The sequence below is a fragment of the Macrotis lagotis genome, chromosome 1 (assembly GCF_037893015.1).
Source record: "Macrotis lagotis isolate mMagLag1 chromosome 1, bilby.v1.9.chrom.fasta, whole genome shotgun sequence".
NCBI lineage: Eukaryota > Metazoa > Chordata > Mammalia > Peramelemorphia > Peramelidae > Macrotis > Macrotis lagotis.
This window is the reverse complement of record NC_133658.1, coordinates 505,148,431-505,169,485: the sequence shown is the minus strand read 5'-3', so window position 1 is coordinate 505,169,485 and position 21,055 is coordinate 505,148,431. Positions and strand designations below refer to the sequence as shown.

At 35.8% G+C, this 21,055-nt stretch overlaps 1 protein-coding gene across 2 annotated transcripts in view; it reads right to left on the bottom strand.

The window, feature by feature from the left end:
- Positions 1-21,055, bottom strand: part of RUNX1 (RUNX family transcription factor 1) — a 339,353-nt gene that overhangs the window by 137,666 nt on the left and 180,632 nt on the right. The window contains exons 3-4 of one of the 2 annotated variants that reach the window (XM_074214031.1): positions 7,653-7,691; positions 718-971 (exon numbers count right to left, since the gene is read on the bottom strand). In XM_074214031.1, coding sequence (XP_074070132.1) covers positions 718-971; positions 7,653-7,691 — 293 coding nt within the window. The remainder of the gene's footprint in view (positions 1-717; positions 972-7,652; positions 7,692-21,055) is intronic. The other variant, XM_074214032.1, reaches the window with a different exon arrangement.

Sequence of the window (21,055 nt, the reverse complement as noted above, 5' to 3'; positions counted from 1 at the left end):
AAATCTACACAATTAGTTTGTTTCATATCACTGGCAAATCCGAAAAAAAAAAACCGCTTTGAGAAGAGGTATGAGGAGAGGTAGCATTTGGATGCTGGGTGTAGACAATTTCGCCCTTAACCTGCGGTCCTTTTCAGAAAAAGTGAGTGGAAAGTCTAATTCTCAATCATTTCACAATGAAAGAGACTGGAAAAGAATGGTCTTGTAAATTAGGCACTTTCAAAAAGGTGCACTGTCACCCCCGATGCATTTTTAAGATGATCTTAGAGTGCTTATGTACATTTATCCACTTTTTCTTAATTCTAGCTCCGCCCTCTTCACCCCCAACCTCCCTTCACTCTTAGCTGTGGGACAGCCGGAGACCAAAATAACTAATATATTCTTTGAAAGTTGCTTCAGCAATGCAGCATCCTCTTTAATCCCAGAGAAAACGGAGAGCTTCAGTTAAAAAGAGGCTCATCCTCAGTCTGGTAAGGTACAGGAGAGCTGGGCAGGCTGTTTAGATAGTTAAGCTCTCTACAAGATGTGGGAACAGCTATTAGAAGGAAGCGGGGCGGGGAACCACAACTCTTTCTTTGCAGTTTTCACTCGGGCCTGGCTCTCTCATCTCTTCTTCCTAAGTATATGTACTCGTCCTTTCACCTTCCCCCCTCCCTTCCCCCCTCCTCCCACCTTTCTTCCTCATCACCTCGGTCAAAGTTTAAAAACATGAAATACCTTGAAAGCAATCGGCAAGGTTTTGTTGCATCTCCAGTGCGTGGGTAACACGGAGCAGAGGAAGTTAGGGCTGTCAGTACGAACCAACTCTCCCGCGTGATCCGCTAAAACCTCCACCATGCTGCGGTCTGTACTTCTGAGTTTTCCCACCAGGGAGGCGCTGTTCTCCTGGACAGCCAGCGGCAGGGTTTCACTCATCTTCCCGGGACTCAGCGTGGTGGAGGGTGGCGTGAAGCGGCGGCTGGTGCTTGTATCTACGGGGATACGCATCACAACAAACGTTTTGAGTTAGGTCCCCAAACAGTTCTTATAAAACAGAAATAACTGCAAATCTTCAGCAATTAGCTTTCTGGAAACCAACATAAAAGTATTTAAGACTTTATTTTTTGAGTGTTGGGGAAGAGAGACGAAAGAAGTTGCTAAGCCAGTCCAAGTTTTTTAAAAAATAGTTTTAACGATGTTGCAGGGCTTCGGGATGTACACACAAGCCTTTTTGCTCCTGATTTTTTGATGGATTAAAAATGTAGCGAAAATAATCTTCTTATACTTTTTCCTCTTAAGTTTTCAAATTCAGTCTTTGGTTGTTATAAAAATCACCATAGGTCAAGTTCCCAAACACTTCCTAAAATACTTATGCAGAGAGAAATATGACCACCACACATACAATCTGGAGTTTCCAGGAGTTAACTGCCTGAGGTTTTTCCAGGTGATTTTTCTAAAGTCCCAAAAGAACACAAAATACCTTAGTGTCTTCCATGAACAGCCAGTTTTAAAATATAAAATTGTCTTCAGTCCACGAAGACAAGAGTTGTAATTTCCAAGGATCAAGCTAACAATGTATGTGCACTATATATACACACACACACAAACATATATGCATACTGTACTTCATCAAATATTTACAATATAATCTTTAGAGAATTTAAACACAACAAAAATCCATTAATGTTCTATGCAGGTTTTTTTTAAGTAGCCTTGAAAATCAGCTTCAGTAGTTGGATCTGTGTTGATCTAGGAGTACTTGTCATGATCTCTTGATATAATCTTGCAAAATGCTCATTGTAGAAATTCAGCTTTTAAAAGATTTTTTTTTCTTGCTCTCTCGAATTTTAGAAAAGTTCCAGTTGATGATGAACTCTCAGGCTAAAAGAAAACAAAACTCCACATCTGAGAACTTGGGTTTGGGGGTGTTGGTTAAACTTGTGGGTTCCTCTGTGGTTTTTATAGTGTGCGAAAGAGCACTCAGAAACACATGCACTCTCCCTCTTCAGAAGCCAACTAATATTCTGCATCAGCCAACTTTTGCAAGACTTAAACCAATCTTCCTCAAATTCAGCCACAGCAGGACTGTTTAGCTACATAGAAATACGTATACGTCCACATATACATATGTATAGTTATACATATCTATATACATAATATATGCATATATTATGTATAACCCAGCAGGTGTAATTCCTTTCTGAATCAGACTCAAACCAACAGATCAATGCAGATGCTGCAGTTCTGGTTTAAAACACACACACTAACGTTTCTATTTGAAGTGCTGCACACTTGCTTCCGCAGAGAGAGAGAGAGAGAGAGAGAGAGAGAGAGAGAGAGAGAGAGAGAGCAGTTGTCAAAGGAAACAAACAAAAAAAAAGTTCGTAGCCAGGATAGACGTTAAAGCATCCAGCCAAGAATACAGCTCATTAAAAAAAAAAAGTGGGAAAAAAATAAAAGCGAAAACACCAATGCAGGGCAAGGAAAAATAAATCCTGAAATTCTTCACGGGTTCACGGGAGTCAGCTGGAAAGAGCTGTCTACAAGCTCACTGAAAGTGCAGCGTTATGACCTTCTATGAGATGTTTGTTTGCTCAGATTGCGTCTTGAGAAAAGCCCGGTCCAGCCTGCGCCTTCTGGCTCTATGAATGAGATTGACTGGAAATGAATATGCTTTTACTGTAAGAGAGTTCGGAGGAATGCCATTCCCTCAGCTTATTTGCATAGGGGGAGGACGCTGGCCAATCAGCAATCTTTCCGGTTCAAGCCAGGGCGCGGCTCAAGTCCACTGGCTCCTGGAATTGGCCAGTTGATTCAGCCGCTGCCGCTACTGTACTGAGCTAGGATCCTATGTGTCAATGGGATGCCAAGGCCACCACAACCCATAGGACACAGTCACCCACTTGTTATGGCTGGGATTGGAACCTTACCACCCACCGACCACATTTCCTGAGGCCCGACCCTGATGCTTTGCAATTACCCCATTTCCTTTCAGACAGGCAAAGGGGCTACGCGGGAGTAGCTGTAGTTTATACAGCTACCAGCCTGTGGAGGAGGAGGGGGTGGGAGTTGCTGGTTTAGGGAGGATTTATGCAAGATTCAAGTCTGTTATACAATATGCAAAGGAAGGGTTGCAAGCAGGGGTTGGATCTCTGTGCAGATGGAGTTGGTGCTCTGAGGATAATTGTCTGGAAACTGGCTCGGGATTATTGTCTGGACATCTCAGCGAGGTCACCAGTTTTCCTTCAGAGCCCACGCGAAGCCGCAAACCTACTCCTCGGGTTCAACGACCTCCCCAGGTCCTGGCGGTGGTAGAGAATGATTCAGGACAAGGGCAGGGTGGAAGTTAGCGGGAATTGTGCATGCAAAACATGGGCATGTTTTGAGGATGCAGAAAATTGGTGCTGATTCATTTAAGGGATCCAGACAACTAAAACCTGGGATCTTTGTTGTTGTTTCCTTTTAATTGCGGTTGTATCGTGTATCCCCCCCCCCCCCCGCTTTCAAATGGTGTCAGTCGGTAATAAGTTGCCCTGACGTATTCTAAACTTTAGAGAAATACGTGCGCGTTGGTATGGTGGGAGAGATTACTGAGAGGCAATTTCCACCCCCTTAAAAAGTCCCTTTTCCATTTCCTCTTCTATATTCAACAGGAATGTTGCACCAAAGGAAACACTCTGCTCTCCGGCAGTTCAGTTTGTATTACACTGCCCCTGGCCAGAGTCCGTTTCTCTAGCTTAAGCCTCAGATTCTTCCCTCCTCCCTCCTCCTCCTCCTACTCTTCCTCCCCCTTACAGCTTCTTTCTCCCGGTGACCATCTAACAAACACTAACTCAATAACTCGACCTAGGAACTTTCCTGGTTCAGATCACCAAAGGGCCCCCAAACTCTCTCCAAGTTGGTTTCCCTCCTGGGAACTTCCGGGCAGACTCATCACTCATCTCCTCCTCCACCCGTCTGGCACCCAACTCGCACCTCCCCTTCTTCGTAGCCCGGGGCGGGGGGACGGTGAAAGCCGTAGCTGGGAAGCAGGAACTGGGGGAATCAAAGGGTGGGTGGTGGGGTGGGGTGGAAGAGAGGACTTTTCGGGCCACAGGCTCCTCCCGGGACTTGAAGTCTTTCCTTCTCCCTATGCTGCATTAATGTGGCAGAGAAAAGTCAGAGGGGGATGAACTGGGGTTAGATGCATATGGGCTAGTGGGGCTGGTGGTGAGGGGTGGAGGGGTAAAGAACAGGCAAAGCGTTTTCTCCTTGGTTTCTCGGGTGACTGATTATTCCTTTTCTCCTCCTAGCGCCTTCCTACCTCCCCAAGGCACTGCATGCACCCCCTGACCGCAGGCCAGCGTAGGCAGAATACAAGTCCCGAGGGAGGCGCAACAAAACCCAGTTGCTACCGCGGGCCGGGTAGTTGATCTGGTCTGGGAGTGTCTCCTAGCCTCAGCAGTCAACCGCCGCCGGCGTAATAAAGGATGGACACTAGAGGGCACCGCTAGCCCTGCACATTAGGCTAGCACCTTCACACTTTTCAGAGACTGGCCGGAGAAGCATTAAGTATTTTAGTGACAGCATGATTGCCGGTCCAAGCCATCTACTTCGACTACACACCTCTCTGGCCCCCGATTCCTAACGGGAAAAACTTTCAATGCACCGGCAGCCCCAGATTGCTCTCCATTTCCTTACTCCCTCTAAGCCAAGGTGCGGCAGCAAGCATAGAGGGAGGAAATGCGTACAACTCAACCCAGGACCATTAACAACATTTTAGAGCAGCTATCTCCATGTATCATACGTCGTTTCCCTTCCTTTGCTCCCAAACTGGTTGGAAATATGACTTGGTAGGAACTGAGTTCCAGTCGACCAGTGCCAGACCACGATCTCCTCCTTTGAAACCCCAGGAGTTTCAAAGTTAAATTAGGGGTGTACATCCGTATCTTGGAGAAGCTGCTTGTCCATGTGTTTCTTTTCTCTCTCTCTCTCTCTCTCTCTCTCCATCATTTTCTCTGCTTGTGTCATTGATTCCAGCACAGTAGCTTCAGCTCAAGCCATCTTCGGAAGTGTCTTGGTGAGGGGGGAGGGGGTATGAGGAGAGACACTGCCACTAGTTCTGGTGACTCCATTCCCAGCTTGACCTGAGACCCTTCTTCCTCCTTTTCTTCTACCAGAGACTGAGCCTTCCCCATTTCTCCACAAGCCGAGAAACTTCTTAATTACTGACCTGGGAATAATCCCGGAGAACACCTAGTACTGACATGCTTTATAAAACAAATTGAACCGGAAGAAAAGGTCGACACTTGTGTTTCTAAGAATAGTTTTTGAGAAAGATCAATTTCTGGTCAACCTTAAAGAAATCAAGTGCAACCTTTCAACCTGCAAGAAGACTCAGTGACAAAAAAAAAAATGAGTTAAACATACACAGGCATATAGAGATCAAAAACTCCTTTCTTTTTCTCCTTCACAAGTACCAAATATTCTCTCAGGTCTCCTTCTGTGAAAAGTGATTACACTATCTGATTTCTATATGCTACTCCACTGCACCCCTTACAATACACCAAAACCCCTGTGGTGGATTTGTTCCAGACAGGTAAAATGTGTATCCCCTATTAAAGTGCCGCCCAGCATTCAACCATGCTAGACTGTTGTGCAAATTTAGCTTTGAAGATATAATTAAATCCAAAAATTGAATTTAGAGATAAAGAGTTATTCCTCTTGGAGTGGTGAATATGAACTCTGACTCCTTGATGTCTGAATCGTCTTAAAAGCACAATTGCCCATATTTTGTCAGGGGAAACTTATGCCATCAGATCTTCGGAGCCCTCTGAGGCTGTGCAAAAAAGATATAATCAAAAGGAAGGTACTCTTGAAGCAATAGCTTGTCTACCAGGCTATAGAAGTTGTACTCTTATCACTTTTAAAGGAAAGTTTGATAATTACATGGCTGCACATATTGCATGTGTCAGTATTTTAGTGATGGGGTTTGTGAGTTTTCAAGTGATATTATCAAACCTTTAATCTTAGAAGATATTTTTGAAGGAGGACAAATACAATAACAAATAATAAAAATGTTAAGTCTTTGCTCATTTGTTCTCTGTTGGATATTTTTGCATTTCTGTTTTTCCAGTACCTGCTCCTTTTATATAATGTGCTAAACAAATCTGATAAACTGCTAATAATTTTTCTTCTTTTCTGGGAGCTGAAAGTGAATGGAAAGCAAGTTATTATGGCCTGAGTAAAAAGTTACTGAAAACCTAAGGGTTGCTAAGTTTGCTACACTATGCACAAATTTCAGTAATGCAATATCACAAACAATGTTATCCTTTCCATTGGGGGGGGGAGGATGTGGGAAGAATCCCTCATGTAATTCATTTCCCATGCTCTTTAAGAAAGAAAAAAGAGGAAAAACACTATAAAATTACTTTCCTCTCTTTCCCACAAAAAAAAAATTGAAAAGACCCCAGGTTTTAAATTTACTTCAAGTGCCTTAAAAATCAAGAATTAAAGATAACTCTCTAAATTCTTTTAGAATCACAACTGTTTTCAAGTTTGCTATAGGAAAAAAGAAAATCAAAAATGCTTGACAAAATGAACATTGCCCTACTCTGTAATAAATAATATGTGTCTAGATAGGAGGAGCAACCATTTCCATTGAAAGCTATGACTTTTTTTTAATGTCCTCTATAATAGAATAGAGCAGAATAGAATGGAATAGGGGAAACATTCAACTAAGACTAGAAGGATATGTCAAAAGTATTTTGACTTATTTTTAGTAAATTTTCAAAAAAGAAATTATGCATGTAGGTGAAATAAAATTTCTCTATTAAACACATTTAAAATTGCTGGATTTTATTCTGGCCTTTCTATGCATCTGTCAATTTAAGCATAAATTGCTTTAAAATATTTAATTCTAGTTCCAGGATTAATTAAATGCATTTTATTATAGCTTAGTTGAAACATATTTCAGTGGGGGCTAGTCATTGCACAAGAAGATTTTAATCTGAATATAATAATATTAAGGTATGATGACATAGAGTTTACAGACATATACCTAATATTAAAATATATTCTTCTCTCTGGAGTATTTTAAAAATCATATCATTATGGAGTTTTACACCTTATCCCAGTGTCTCCTTTCTTAATTCAAATATTCAGGATATTGTGGTCAGTTTGTATGAATTTTATTGTGAGTACTCCTCATTAAGCCAATTGTGTATGTAATAAGTAGCAAATTTTGAAATTAAAAAAAGAATCCTTTTAATTTAGGAAGGCTGAGTAAACATTCTATCCTCAATAAAATTTTGTATTGCTTAGTTTGCAATATATATATATATATATGTATTAAAAAACATTATTAAAATAGGTAATAAAATGTGTTCTAACAGAAGCCAAGCTTTACAATAGACAGCATTCCTACAAAGAGTCACTTAATAATGGTAGAATGCCGGTGTTGTAAATACCTCAAAAATAAAGGTATTATTTAAAGTTTCATATGAATGTTTTATATGGCATGGCACTTATATGGAGAGCTGTTTTAAAATATTTGGATCAGCAAAAAGCTTGCTTTAATTGTTTAATTAATTGACTTGCCTTTATTTTTATATCTAAACATGTTACACATGTGTCTGTATGATGCATTCATGCTTAAATGCATCTGATATAGAAATAATTGCAGTTTTCCATACCGTGAAAGTCTCTAGGAGGATTCATTCCATGCACACACTCTGAAAGAAAAGAAATTTGCGAAATAAATAAGTTATATGAAGAAAATGAGAACTGCTACTGAATTTGCTGATAATTGGTAGAATTTTCTATTGAATGAGTATTGCTTTATTTTAAAGATAAGTTTTCTTTTAACTTAAGTGTCATGCTTCTTAGAATATTTAACACATGCTGATTTTGCACAGCACATATTGTGTAATTTTTGGCAATCGAATCTCTTCAAAATATTAGTAACATACTGAATAAAAGTGAACATGCACATATGTACATGATCACATGTGCTTTAAGACAGTGCTTTTCATTATATGCTATTGCTGAATTTTATCTTTTTCTAGATTAATTTCTCCAGTAATCTTTATATAATGCAATAAAATTGAATTTCTAGTTAACTTTAAAATTAAAAGAATCAACATATAAGCAGCTTAGGAAAACCTGAAAGATAGTCTTCATTTGATAGATATAATAAAAAATATTAGTGTCCTTTAAAATAAAATAACATGTAAGACCCAGAAAATAAATCTTCAAAGATAAATATATTCATAGATTTTAAGGTCATTTACTTGTTCACAGATGATAGTGATTATTTAAAAATATTGCTTTTTTCTTTTCTTCTGCTAGAGGAAAAATGCCATGGGATCTCTACCACTTTCTTTTAGACAATTGGAAGGATTTGTCATAAAATATGCCATTTGTAAGTAATTTTTCTGTTTGACTACTGTTTTTGAAACATTTCAAATTCCTTTTGGGGGGAAGAGTTAAGAAGAAGGCATTAGACTAACAATTTTAGGTAAATAAGCAGAGTGTTAAAATGTTCATTTTCTTACATTTGTCCAACTATGTTTGTAATATTATGAATTTTCAATGACTTTTCAAATTTCATACTGTAATGCAACACAGAATAGTTTGTTAATATTGAAAAGACTACCTCTCAGAGGTGGTAAAAATGAACATCTTGAGGATTTTTGCCCAAAAATTTGATGCAGATACATGAAACAGTTATATTTTTAAAGCTTTTCAATAACAGCACAATTTATGCCAAAATTAATCGTGTTTTTAAATGATTGATTTATTTTAAATGTTTGTTTTCATAGAAATCTATTAATAGAAATATTACTACTATATCTACTAAGAAAATGCTACCAAGAGGGAATTATTTCAATTTTCCAAGAAAATGGAATAGGATTCATTTTTTTGTGACTGGAAAGGGCAAACAATTCAAATGAAGGAATGACCTATAATGAAAGATAGAAGGAATTAAATATGGATAGATAAAATCATAGCAAGACTGTGGTTTATAAGCACATAAAAGGAGGTTATAAAGAAAAAAGGGAGTGGGGTGAAGGTAAATAATTGTTCTTATGCTTGAGAATAATCAGATAAAAAATAACACATGGATACTTAATTCAGATAATATGTTCAGTTCAGAAAGAAAGTCTAAAACATTAGGAGCTACTAGGCAACTGAAATGTAATTAAAAAGTACTGACAGTGGAAGAATCAACTCTGGAAAGTCCCCCACCCCCACTCCTTCCATCATCACCAAGTGACAACATGAAAAATGTAGGGATGTACAATAGTTTAAAAAATAATGGGTGTATTGTTGAAAGCAAGAACTTAATTCAGCAGAGCTAATGGTTTTGTGATTCTAAGCTACTTTACAAAAGCAGACACAATTTCCAAATTTTCATGGTTTTTCTTTTTTAAAAAATGTAACACAGAGAAAGAAATATGTCAATTGCGATAGTTATTTCTTTGTTTTTAACCTTACTGGGGTGTTTGGTTTATAAAATCTAGGAATATATATATAGTCTCTGTATAGTTAATTTTTTGATAATAAAAGGTTACTCTTAATAGGGAAAATAACAGACTTTGAGATTCTAAGTCATTTATGCAAAGAAGAGACAAAAAAAAATAATCTAAGAATCAAGCTCTTCTGTACTTTACCACTAAAGAAGCCAGTTAACTGAGATGTTTACAGTACACACTCATGATGCACATTTCTATTAGAGGGGAGAAAATGTCTACAATACTGTATTCTTTCATTTATCTCAATTTCAGACTTTCTAAAGTATCATGTCTTAGATTTCTCATCTTTTCCCTATCTGGCCTTATTAATAACCATCAAGTTCTTTACCACAGTAGCCTCTTTATAGCCATTTTAAAGTAAAATATTCACTCACTTTTTTTAGTATGTAAGCTATTTTTGGAAAATCAACTAGATCAGTTTCTGAAGCCCTAAAGAAAACCTTCAAAAACTGGGCCCTTGATAGATGAAAGTTGATTTTGGCTACTCTGGCCATTTTAGTACATAGAATATTAGGAATATTGACTCTGTTATAATATATGTATAATATAGAAGTAGTATTTATTATCATTTCTTATATAGAAGATGTACACATTACAAATAATCATGTAACAAATTTTTTAAAATAAATACATGGCAATTTGTGGTATTGGTGGTGATGGGGTGGTACTAGCAACTGAGGAGATCAGGGAAGGCCACAGGTAACTGAGTTTTGAAAGAAGTTAAGGATTTGAAGAGGTTTAGCTGAGAAGTTAGTAGATTCTAAGCCTAGGGAAAAAAATTTGACAGACATTATGCTAGACACTGAACAGACAAAGAACAATCTAAACTTTCTTTAGTTTGTATTCTCTACACGGAAAATAACATTCATTCATTCATTATTGTTGTCCTTCTTCCTAGAATAGGACCCAAATAAAATCAGGTCAGAGTAGTATGCCCAATTGTGGTTAATCAGACAAATATGAGCTCAGAAGACCCACAGACTGGACACAAATAGTCCATATGAAGATTTGGAATGGAGATATACAACATGCACCCAAAAGTAAATAAATATAACACATGTGCCTAGTCTAAACTTTCTGCCTTTCATACTTCCCTATTTCTGTCAAATGCACCACCATCCTTCTGGTCTTTCCAGGTTTGCATCCTTCGTATTGTTGTTCACTCTTCTTCACCTCACTTAGCCAAAGAGTTGCCAGATCTTTTAGTTTCCATCTCCTTAACATCCTGCTCAGATGACAGCTTCTCTCTGCTCACAGAGCCAATACTTTTAATTCAGACCCATATTACATCTCACCTAAATAATTTCAACAGTTGGCCTCCCAAATTCAAGTCTGTCTCCATTCTAATGAATCCGCCATATAGATGCCAATGTGATTTTTCTTAAGCTCAGAACTGTTCATATCAATCCCTTCCTCAGTAAATTCTATTGACTCCCTCTCACTTCTAGGATAAAATATAATTTTCTCTGTTAAGCTTTTAAATGCACTATTTAATCCATGTTTTAAGATTCAACCAGTGTTTCTCTTCCTCCTGAATGCTTCAGTCCAGCCAAACTACCTTTCTCTTTGTTCCTCTCATATGATACTCTATCTCCAATATACATGACTCCGTTTTCCAACCCCTATGGATGGAATGGGATGCATTCCTTTCGTTCCTCTCCCTAACAGAGCTTCTTGTTTTAAGATGTAATGTAAACACCATATTTTATCTACTGATCTCCCCCAAGCACTAATATTTTCTTTCTTAAACTAACTTGCATTTAACTAATCTGTTTTTATTCTTTTTAATTTTTTATTTCTGTTTAATTTCTATATATTTTTATATGTATTTGTAGTCTTCACCATTAAGACTGTAAGCTCCTTGTGTTTCATTCTTCATACTTGTCCCGAGTAACTGCAACACTATCTAGCATAAATAGTATATAATATATATTGTTAATTTATTGCAAATACTTAAGAAACATGAGTACCTATGTTGATTATGTTTGGTTAATTGTTCAGTGGCATCCAAGTCTTCATGGTCGTATTTGGGGTTTTCTTGGCAAAGACATTGCAGTGATTTGTTATTTCTTTCTCCAGTGGATTAAAGCAAACAGAGGTTAAGAGATTTGCCCAGAATCACACAGCTATTACATGTCTGAGACCAGATGTTAGTTCAGTTCTTCCTGACTTCAGGCCCATCTCTCTGTCTATTGAACTCCCTAACCTATACCTGCTCAAAGTAAATACATGGTAATAAGTAGTGATGATGGTGGTGGTGGTGATAGTGATGTGGTACTAGCAACTGAAGGGACCAGGTAAGGTCACAGGTGGCTGAGCTCTGAAGGAAGTTGGGGACTGAGAAGGTGGTGTATTCCAGTCATTAGGAAGAAATAATTAAACAGATAATTATAGAGAATCTGTGCTAAGGACTGAAAGCTGGATTGAAATGTTCTCTGATTATGGGAGCTTAAAAATAACAACATGCACATACATGTAAATAAATATAACTTGTGCACCCAGAAAAAAAATTGTTTCTTGTCTGAACTTTAATCATTTCTGTGAATGGATTGCATGAGTAGTCTAAACAGTCTAAAATGACCTATGCAGCACTTTCTGAAAGAAGAGGGTAGTTCCTTCCAGTCTTCTGATTCTAAAATTTATCAGTTACTGAGAGAATAAAATTCACTCTGAATAGCAAATTTGATACCTGTCTTTTAGTGATTGATTATGTTATGTAATATTATAACAATGATTAATTAATTGAGCAGTACCCAATAACAATACAGCTTCACAGAATGGTTATTATGTGCCCTTTAAGTTGTGAGCAGACAGAGTTTAAAATTTCACCAAAGCATCTCTGAATTGAATCAGAAAGGGAAGTAAAACAACAATCAACAACAATTGAATTGCACAACCCAGGATCAACACCACTAATGCATTTTCACAGCCACACCTGAAGCCACAAGTTAATCTCATAAATTGTTTCTTGTCCACTTAACATTTCACCAGTCACTGACTGCTTAGTCTGTCCTTTGATTCTAGGGACGCTGATACATTACTTCAGTAGTTTTCCTGTTCTTTTCTTCCCTAGCAAAACTCCTTTATATGAAAACTCTTTTGACAGAATTTTAATACATGCAATGAGATTCTCAATCTGTGGGAACAAGAATTATACTCCAAAACATCTTGACAACATAGGCTTTACACAAGAATGGGCAAGTTAATTAAATATTTCTTTGCCTAAAAAAGATGAAATCTTTTAAAAAAATTTTGGGTATAGGGCAAAAGGCATGATAAATTCCTCAAATTTAACTCCATTTAGTTCAACTCAACAATCACTTATTAAGTTCCAATTATGTGTGAGGTACTAAAGATATAAACAAACAAAAAAGAAAACAGTTCCATCACTTAAGAAGTTTACATTCTATTGAAGGAAAACAATGAGAAGTACAAATAAAGTAATTACCTGGGTTTGAGGTGGGAGAAGCTAATAAATAAGGCCATTCAGTGAATTAGGCCTTCTCTAGCACTGGAGTTGACTCTTCAAAGAATCAATTGAATTTCAACCTTCACTTCAGAGCATCAAGAAAGAAGTAACTAATATGCCTGGGGTCATCCATTCTAATTTTGAACAGTGCTAATTGTTAGAGAAAGATTAGGAGCTGGGACTTTGGAGATATTCAAGTTAAGAAAAAAAACTGGAGGGTTGTGGCAGTAGGATCTATTAGACTTGAAAACCCCTAAATTATGAACATGAGGGAAAGGGAAAAGTCAAGGATGATTCCTTTTGAAAATCTGGGTGACTGGAAAGATTGTTATAGCCTCAATGAAAGAAAGTTAGGAGGAAATAGGGTTATAGGAAAAGATAATGAGTTCTGTTTAAAAAATATTGAGTTGGGGCGGCTAGGTGGCGTAGTGGCTAAAGCACCAGCCCTGGAATCAGGAGCACCTTGGGTTCAAATCCGATCTCAGACACTTAATAATTACCTAGCCGTGTGGCCTTGGACAAGCCACTTAACCCCATTTGTCTTGCAAAAACCTAAAAAAAATATTGAGTTTAAGATGCCTATGGCATATTTTGTTGTAAATGTGTTTTTTTTTCTTATAGGTGCTTAGAACTGGGACTGAAGCTCAGGAATAATTTACTGTTTCATTTGGTTAATGAATCTGTTATCTAATCCAAAGTAATATCTAATAGTTAAAAATCTAATACATGTATAAATGGTATGGAATCCTATATGCATAAAGAGCCAGATAATATTTATCTTTTTTTTAAGGTTTTTTGCAAGGCAAATGGGGTTAAGTGGCTTGTCCAAGGCCACACGGCTAGGTAATTATTAAGTGTCTGAGATCGCATTTGAACCCAGGTGCTCCTGACTCCAGGGCTGGTGCTTTAGCCACTACGCCACCTAGCCGCCCCCAGAATATTTATCTTAATTTTCTTCAGAAAGGAAAAATAGAAACTGCAAATTCTCTAAATTTGATTATAACCTGATGCTTTTTATTGGTGCTTCTACAGTCCTAATCTATCTCTTGGTACTTGTTGCCCTCTGCCTCACCTCTCCAAGTGCTACAGAGTAGTATCTCAACATCAAATAGCTGTGGAAAATGAAAGACAGCCACTCTTCTGTACTGCTAGTTGCTTCTCCACTCTAGCAGATAGAACTACAAACTTGTTCTAAGAGGATCTTTGAGTCCCCTTATTTGGAAACCTATTCACTTTGCTATCAAAGCATAACATGTATTTTTTCCACATTGAGTCTAAGAACACATCAAGAGGTCTCTATTCAAAATTATATAAAAATACCATTTGTAATTTTCTGAGACTTTGTTCAATCACTTAATTATTTATCTATGATCTTTCTCTTTTCTTGACTTCTATTCTTATAAAGGTCAATGCATTGATGAATATGATGTACATATTTGATGAATCTGTTCTACTGGGCTGTTCCACAGCTATATTGTAATATCTTGGTTGGGTAGGTCAACCATGGGTCTCTTCCACTAATTTTTTTTTTTAGATTTTTTCAAGGCAATGGGGTTAAGTGGCTTGCCCAAGGCCACACGGCTAGGTATTTTTTACGTGTCTGAGGTCGGATTTGAACCCAGGTACGCCTGACTCCAAGGCCGGTGCTCTATTCACTGCGCCACCTAGCTGCCCTCTTCCACTGATTTTAAGCTGGATTGTTCCTTTGTTTTACTGGGCTTGTTCCTTGATGATCTTTGGCCTTTCCAATTTCAGGTCCAGATGAGGTAGTTTTATTCTGTTTTAGAAAGGACAGAAATCTTCCCTCCAAGGCATCAGGTGGCAATGCAATTCTTTCCACTTTCCTATACTTTCCAGGTATGAGATGAAAGTATAAAGAGATGTGTATCTTCCCCTTTACAATCATCTCTTCTAGACTGTGCAGAGAGCTATGGTATCTCCTTAAAACAACTCAGAAGTACTGTCTTTTCTGTGACTTCTTATTTAAGGAATTATTATTTACATTGCTTCTCTCTCTAAGTTTATCACTAAATTCTCATTCCACCCAATTTGTAACATGGAAGGTATGTGAATATGAAAGGCAGTCTGGTACTCAATCCTTTCTGCTCTTCTTGTAATATCAGTAAATATGGATTTAATTGTTAATGGATGTAGATAGTCACTTTCTTTAATTTTGATCAGCTGCAACAATTTGCTTTTTAGTTTAAGAATAATATAAAACTCACACACATATGATCCTTTTCCTCTTTTATTTCAGCACAAAAATTATAATCGCAATAGCTCACAACTCCCAATCAAGGTATGTCTCACATTCTGAGAAAGGTTTGACTCTGCACTAATTCAAATTTTCCTTTATCTTTAGTTACCCTTTGATCTCTTTTTATTTGGGGCAAAATACGGAAATAATTAGGCAAGAAGTGTGAACAAATTATACCACTATCAGTTATTAAACTGGCATGGAAAGAAAAAAGTTATGGAAAGATTAAACCTTTTTTTGTGGGGGGAACTTTTCTCAGTCCTCAAAGAAGTATATACAACTAATAGCTTAAACTCAAGTCTTCTGCTCAGAGATGCATATAGATGCCAAATGATCTGCTTCCATCTCTCCCTTTTTTTATCTAAGTTCAACCCTCCTTTCACTCTCTGTTTCCAATCTTTCCTTTGGATCTTCCTTTTAGTTTCTTCTTTCCTCTGTTTCTCCTATGTTGTCAATTCTTTCTATTTCAGCTTCTTAAGTCCTGGGCTTCTATGGGGATGGAATCTCCCTCCTGCTACTCACTTCTTGAATTCTTATTCTTTCCTCAATATTCAAATCTTAAAGGTTGTGTGTATCTCTAAGAATTCCCAAACACTAACTCTTTGTCTCCTAACTAAAAAATTGTGATAGTCTTCAGTTTATCTCAGGGCTAAAAGGGAGGTTCTTGTCTTTCTGGACTGTGGATTCCAGGATGCCAGTTGGTTCTTAAAAAGCTCTATGATGACATTCTTCTCTGGAGTTTGGAATATTGCAGTCCGTTACAAAATTGACTGTGGTGAGCTTAATATCTAATATTTGTCAAATAATCATAAAAACAGCTTTACATTTCATAATTCCCAAGTTATTAGCTCCAAATTTCTCCACTCATAGTCAAATAAACAATTTCATGGAACATTGAAGGACACTTTGCCATGGGCATATGAATTTTCTCTCCTGCTGCTGCTGCCTTTGCAGTATTTTTCATTTGCAAGGCTTTGATTTATTTTTTGTTACCTTTTCAAAATTCAAGTGTCAGACACTGAAAGGGTCATACTCTTAGGAAAGCATGGGATAAAGAGATTCTTTTGAGGTCATAGGATTAAGACCTGGAAAAAATCTTATATCCCTTAAATCTTCACTAGGACCCAGAGAGTTTAATCCAGTGATTCTCCTTCCTGGGCTACTTTGAATAGATTGCAATTGTAGGGGTCCTTGAGAGTCGATTGAAATGCTATGTTTCCACAAAGATCTTTTACTATAAAAGATGTAATAAAAAGATTTAAACCATTCACTTGACTCCTCAATCACTAGAGTATAGCACAATAAAAAACACACTGATTCTGGAGTCAAATGTTTGAACCCTAACTCTTGTTGATATCTATGTGATGTTGGGTAATTCATTTAACTTTCTTAAGCTTTACTTTCTGTATCTGAAAATGAAGGCACTGGACTTCTTACTTTAAAACTATAATCCTTTGATCCAAACCTAAGCCTTAGTTTGTTCACTGAAGAAATGAATCTTCTATCCAGCTCTACTTTTATAGCAATTGACACTTAAAATGCAATTATTTATTTAAAATGCAATTCTATTCATTTGAAATTTTTGACAGCTCCATCTATGCTAGAATTAAAAGTTTGCCTTAAAAGTACTTTTGGAAGTGTTGTACACAATAGAAAAAAATCTGGATCTGGAATGAAGAGAGACTTGCTTCTGATTCTTCTTAATTTTTTAACCTTTGCACAATTATTTAATGTCTCTGAATCTCAATTTCCTCATCTATAAAATGGGGTACTAGTACATACTTCAAAGTTAATTACAATAAGTACAAATACTATGAAAACTTCAGCTAATGTCATTATGAAAAGGGTTTGCTAAATTTCTCTGAAGGTGAGCTAGGGAATAAAAGCCTTTAAGATATGAACACATTTTTAAGGACTATAAATAATTTTTTAAGTATTGAGTTTACTGTTTATTCAAACCAGCCAACAAAGAACCAGAGTTAGCAATGTTTTGAGAGCAGTTTGAATTTCTCTGTTTCCTGCTGACATTTCTTTAATATTCCAAGTCACACATTTCACTAATCTTGATAACTTTGCCTCAACTTCTCTGAATCAGTAAGATTTTTCTTACATGCACACACACACTCATGCACACATATTTAAATATCTATGCATTCTGATATAAGTAATGAATGTATCTATGTTATTAGACTAAGAATTTACTCAGATGAATTTAAGATGAATTGCCATGATTTATTATTTTAAAACATTGTTAATTTATTATGTATGTTTAAACTAGTTTGAACTTAAAAGTTTCTTTTATTATTATGTTTACTAACATGGTTTTAAATATGTATATAATGTCTGTCTTCAAAAAAGCCTGTGTCAGGCAGTCAGTAAGCATTTATTAAGCACCTCTTATGTTCCAAACACTATGCTAAGCCCTGGGAATACAAAAAGAGGGAGAAGAAAATATCTTCAATCTAGGAGCTCACAATCTAAAGGGAGAGGCAGCAATCAAACATGTGCTTGCCTTCCTGTAGTAGATGGAATTTTAACTGTTTTTCAAAGGAAGCCTGGTAAATCAGAAGGACAAGAAGAAGAAGAAGAAGAGAAAAAATTCCAGATTGGGGGGCAACCAGAGAAAATGCCTCAAGCCAGAGATGAAGTAATTTTTTCATGGAACAGCAAGGATGCCAGTGCTACTGGATTCTTATAGATTTACTTCTTGGTAAATATTTATTTATTGGTTACATATAGTATATGTATGTTTTATACACGCATATACACATATCTGCAAAAAAGACATTCATATTGTAGAAGAGTAGACTAGATACTATAGACCAAACTTTATTTCTATATTTTCCTAACTTCGGGAATTTTACATAGACATGAAGGATATAAGTGAGTTAATTATTCATTAAATTTCAATCACTGTAGATAGTTTATTAAGATAAGACTTTGAAATTTCCCAATGGAGATTCAGTTAACTGATCTGGCCATTTATAAAGTTAAATAAGCTATACAATTGCCAAATCTCCATTTCCCTTTGTGTTATATGAACACAGTTAAAAAGATAAACTATATTATGATGTCTTTAAAATTGGGCAATGGAATTAGGTTTAAAAAAAGTGAACAAATTTAAATGACCATCATTCCTTTTTGAAAAATTGTAAAATTATTATTCACCACAAAACTTTTAAACTGTCATATTGCCTTTTGAACCAATGAATGCTTAAATTAAAAATTCAGCTGTTTGGGAGGTAATAAATACGTTTATTAACATTAACTGACTAAAATAAATCTAATGGGATTTGCATCCAATATGTAATATTTGTGGAATATGTTGAAATTAAGATCATATTAGATTTTTTATAAATTATTGGTTTAAAAATGTTTACATGTCACATAGGAAACTAGATAGTACAGTGAGTAGAACTTCAGCCCTGAAATTTGGATTTCATGATCTACTAAAATGAAGGATCAACATGTCACACAATTACCTGAACCTTAAAATTCTCTTATAAACAGGAAATAGCTTTTAAAAGTTGTTTGAGACATCCTAATGGTTTTAAAAATAGAACAAAATGTAGGGATAAGAGCACTAACTTTAGAGTCTGAAGTACTGGGTTCAGATTCTGATGCTGACATATATTTAACCTTAGGCAAGCCATTTACCTTCCCAAAGCCTCAGTTTTCTCATATATAAATTGAAGGGATGGACTAGATAACCTAAAAGATTACCAACTCCAATTCAAAATTGCTGGTTCCAATCTTTTCAGGTAATCATTTTCTTTCCCTTGTGAATTTTATAAAAATAATATAAACAGAAACATTTTTATGGAAATAAATGGAATTCAAGCATTAATGTTTGAAAAAAATTCTGCTGCTTTTAACAAAAGAAATTTATCTTTTAGGCATTACAATTTTCTAGAATTTTCACTTTTTATTCAGGGAAAAAGGAAAATGTGCTTAAATTAAGGAGAGATTAATGTTTTTGAGGAATAGAAATTTCATAGCATTTGGTTAATAGTTCACATTTAGCTGTGCAATATAAATAAAAAAAGTCTATATCATTTAAAGAAGTTGTTTTTAAAGATTTGATATTTATAAGTATATTCATATATAAAAAGCCCATTGTGAACTTATGAAGTATAATCTCATTAAACTTTCTCCAGTGATGAAATTGAATGGATAATTGCTATTTATTTTGCTGATTATCTTCACTTCTTTGCAGAATTCCATGGTATCTGTCTTTTACAGTATAACTCATTTCCTATAGATGTATGTAATATATATATATATATATATATAATATATGTATATATAGTCAGTGAATATTTAGTAAAAAGTGAATCTATATAAATATATTTATGCAACTAGATGGTACAATGAATAGAAAACCAGACCTGTGATTAGTAAGACTTGAATTCAAATCTGGCCTCAGACTCTAATTAGCTTTGCAACCCTGAGCAAGTCATTTAATCCTACTATGTGCCTCAATTTCCTCATCTTTCCAATGAGTTGGAGAAGGAAATAATCTATCACTTCACTATCTTTGCCAAGAAAATTTCAAATAGGGTCATGATGAATTAGATACGACTGAAACAACTGTATATCAACAAACAACAACAATGTATATAAACATAAAGAATAACTAAATGAGTAGATAATAACCCAAATATGATATCTATTTGATAATTGAACTGGAATTAAACTTATAATCAATGAGTGCATTGATGCTTAAGCTATTGCAATGTAAAATATTTATTCAAATAATTTGAGGAAGTCCAAGTAAGAAAATTTCATTTGTAAGAGCATTTTCAATATTCTTAATATCTGCAAAACTCTCAAGTTGTTGATATCAATTTCTTTAAAATGGGCTATATAGATAATTCTTTTGCAAAAAAAAAATTCCCTTTGAGAAATTTCAACTTTTCTTAAAAAAAACTTACAAAGTATTTAAAAATCTTAAGAAACAAAGTTCTTAGATCCAACTCCTTATATTTATTGTGCAAATGTAATAACATTCTTTATATAAGAATCACTTAAATTCAGTCAACAAGTTTTCCTAAGGAATTTGAACAATAAATAGGTTCAAGTAGAAGCAAAAATAAAATTTTACCTAAGATACCAGTGGCAGCTCCATTTGTTCTTATCAAACACGTAGTGCAAGACAGGGTAGATGTTATACCAAACTGCTCGTTGTTCATGATTTAACTGAATAATAGTCATATGGAGGTCACACACTACAGAAAATGAACATACACTAAACTAGACCTGGGAGAAATTCCTCTCTTTCACTTCACTCTCTCACTGCCTAAGAAATCATTATTTAACACAAGCAAATTGAAAAATGACATGTAGCAATCCTTAATGTGTTTCATTTTTTTTTCCCTTCACTGACCAAATTCACAAGAGAATTCACCTTTTTTCTTTTTTGCCTCAGGCATATATAGGCTAGTAATTTTCATTTAGCTACTAAAATGCTTTTTCTTCCTCTTCTCCACAATTAGAGTGAAAATAGATTAAGATTTCCAGTTAACCCATTTGATACTAGAAAAGAAGATGGACCTGAGTTGTGCGTAAAATGCCTTCAGTCACTTTTAAGTTTATTTTTTCCTGGGTATCAGAACTTTTCAGATATAGGTGGGATTTATTATGCTCTCCTAGAAGGGTTTTTTCCCCTTTTAAAACTTCATTACTCAAAGAAAACAGCAGAGAAAAGGTGTTACAGTTGGCACCATTGTTCCCTATTTTGTCTTTGCCATTGTGATACCCAGAAGAATGTCCCTTCTACTATGTTAGCAAATCAATTCTTATGTGTAAAATCAATTAGTTCTGGTATAAATGAAG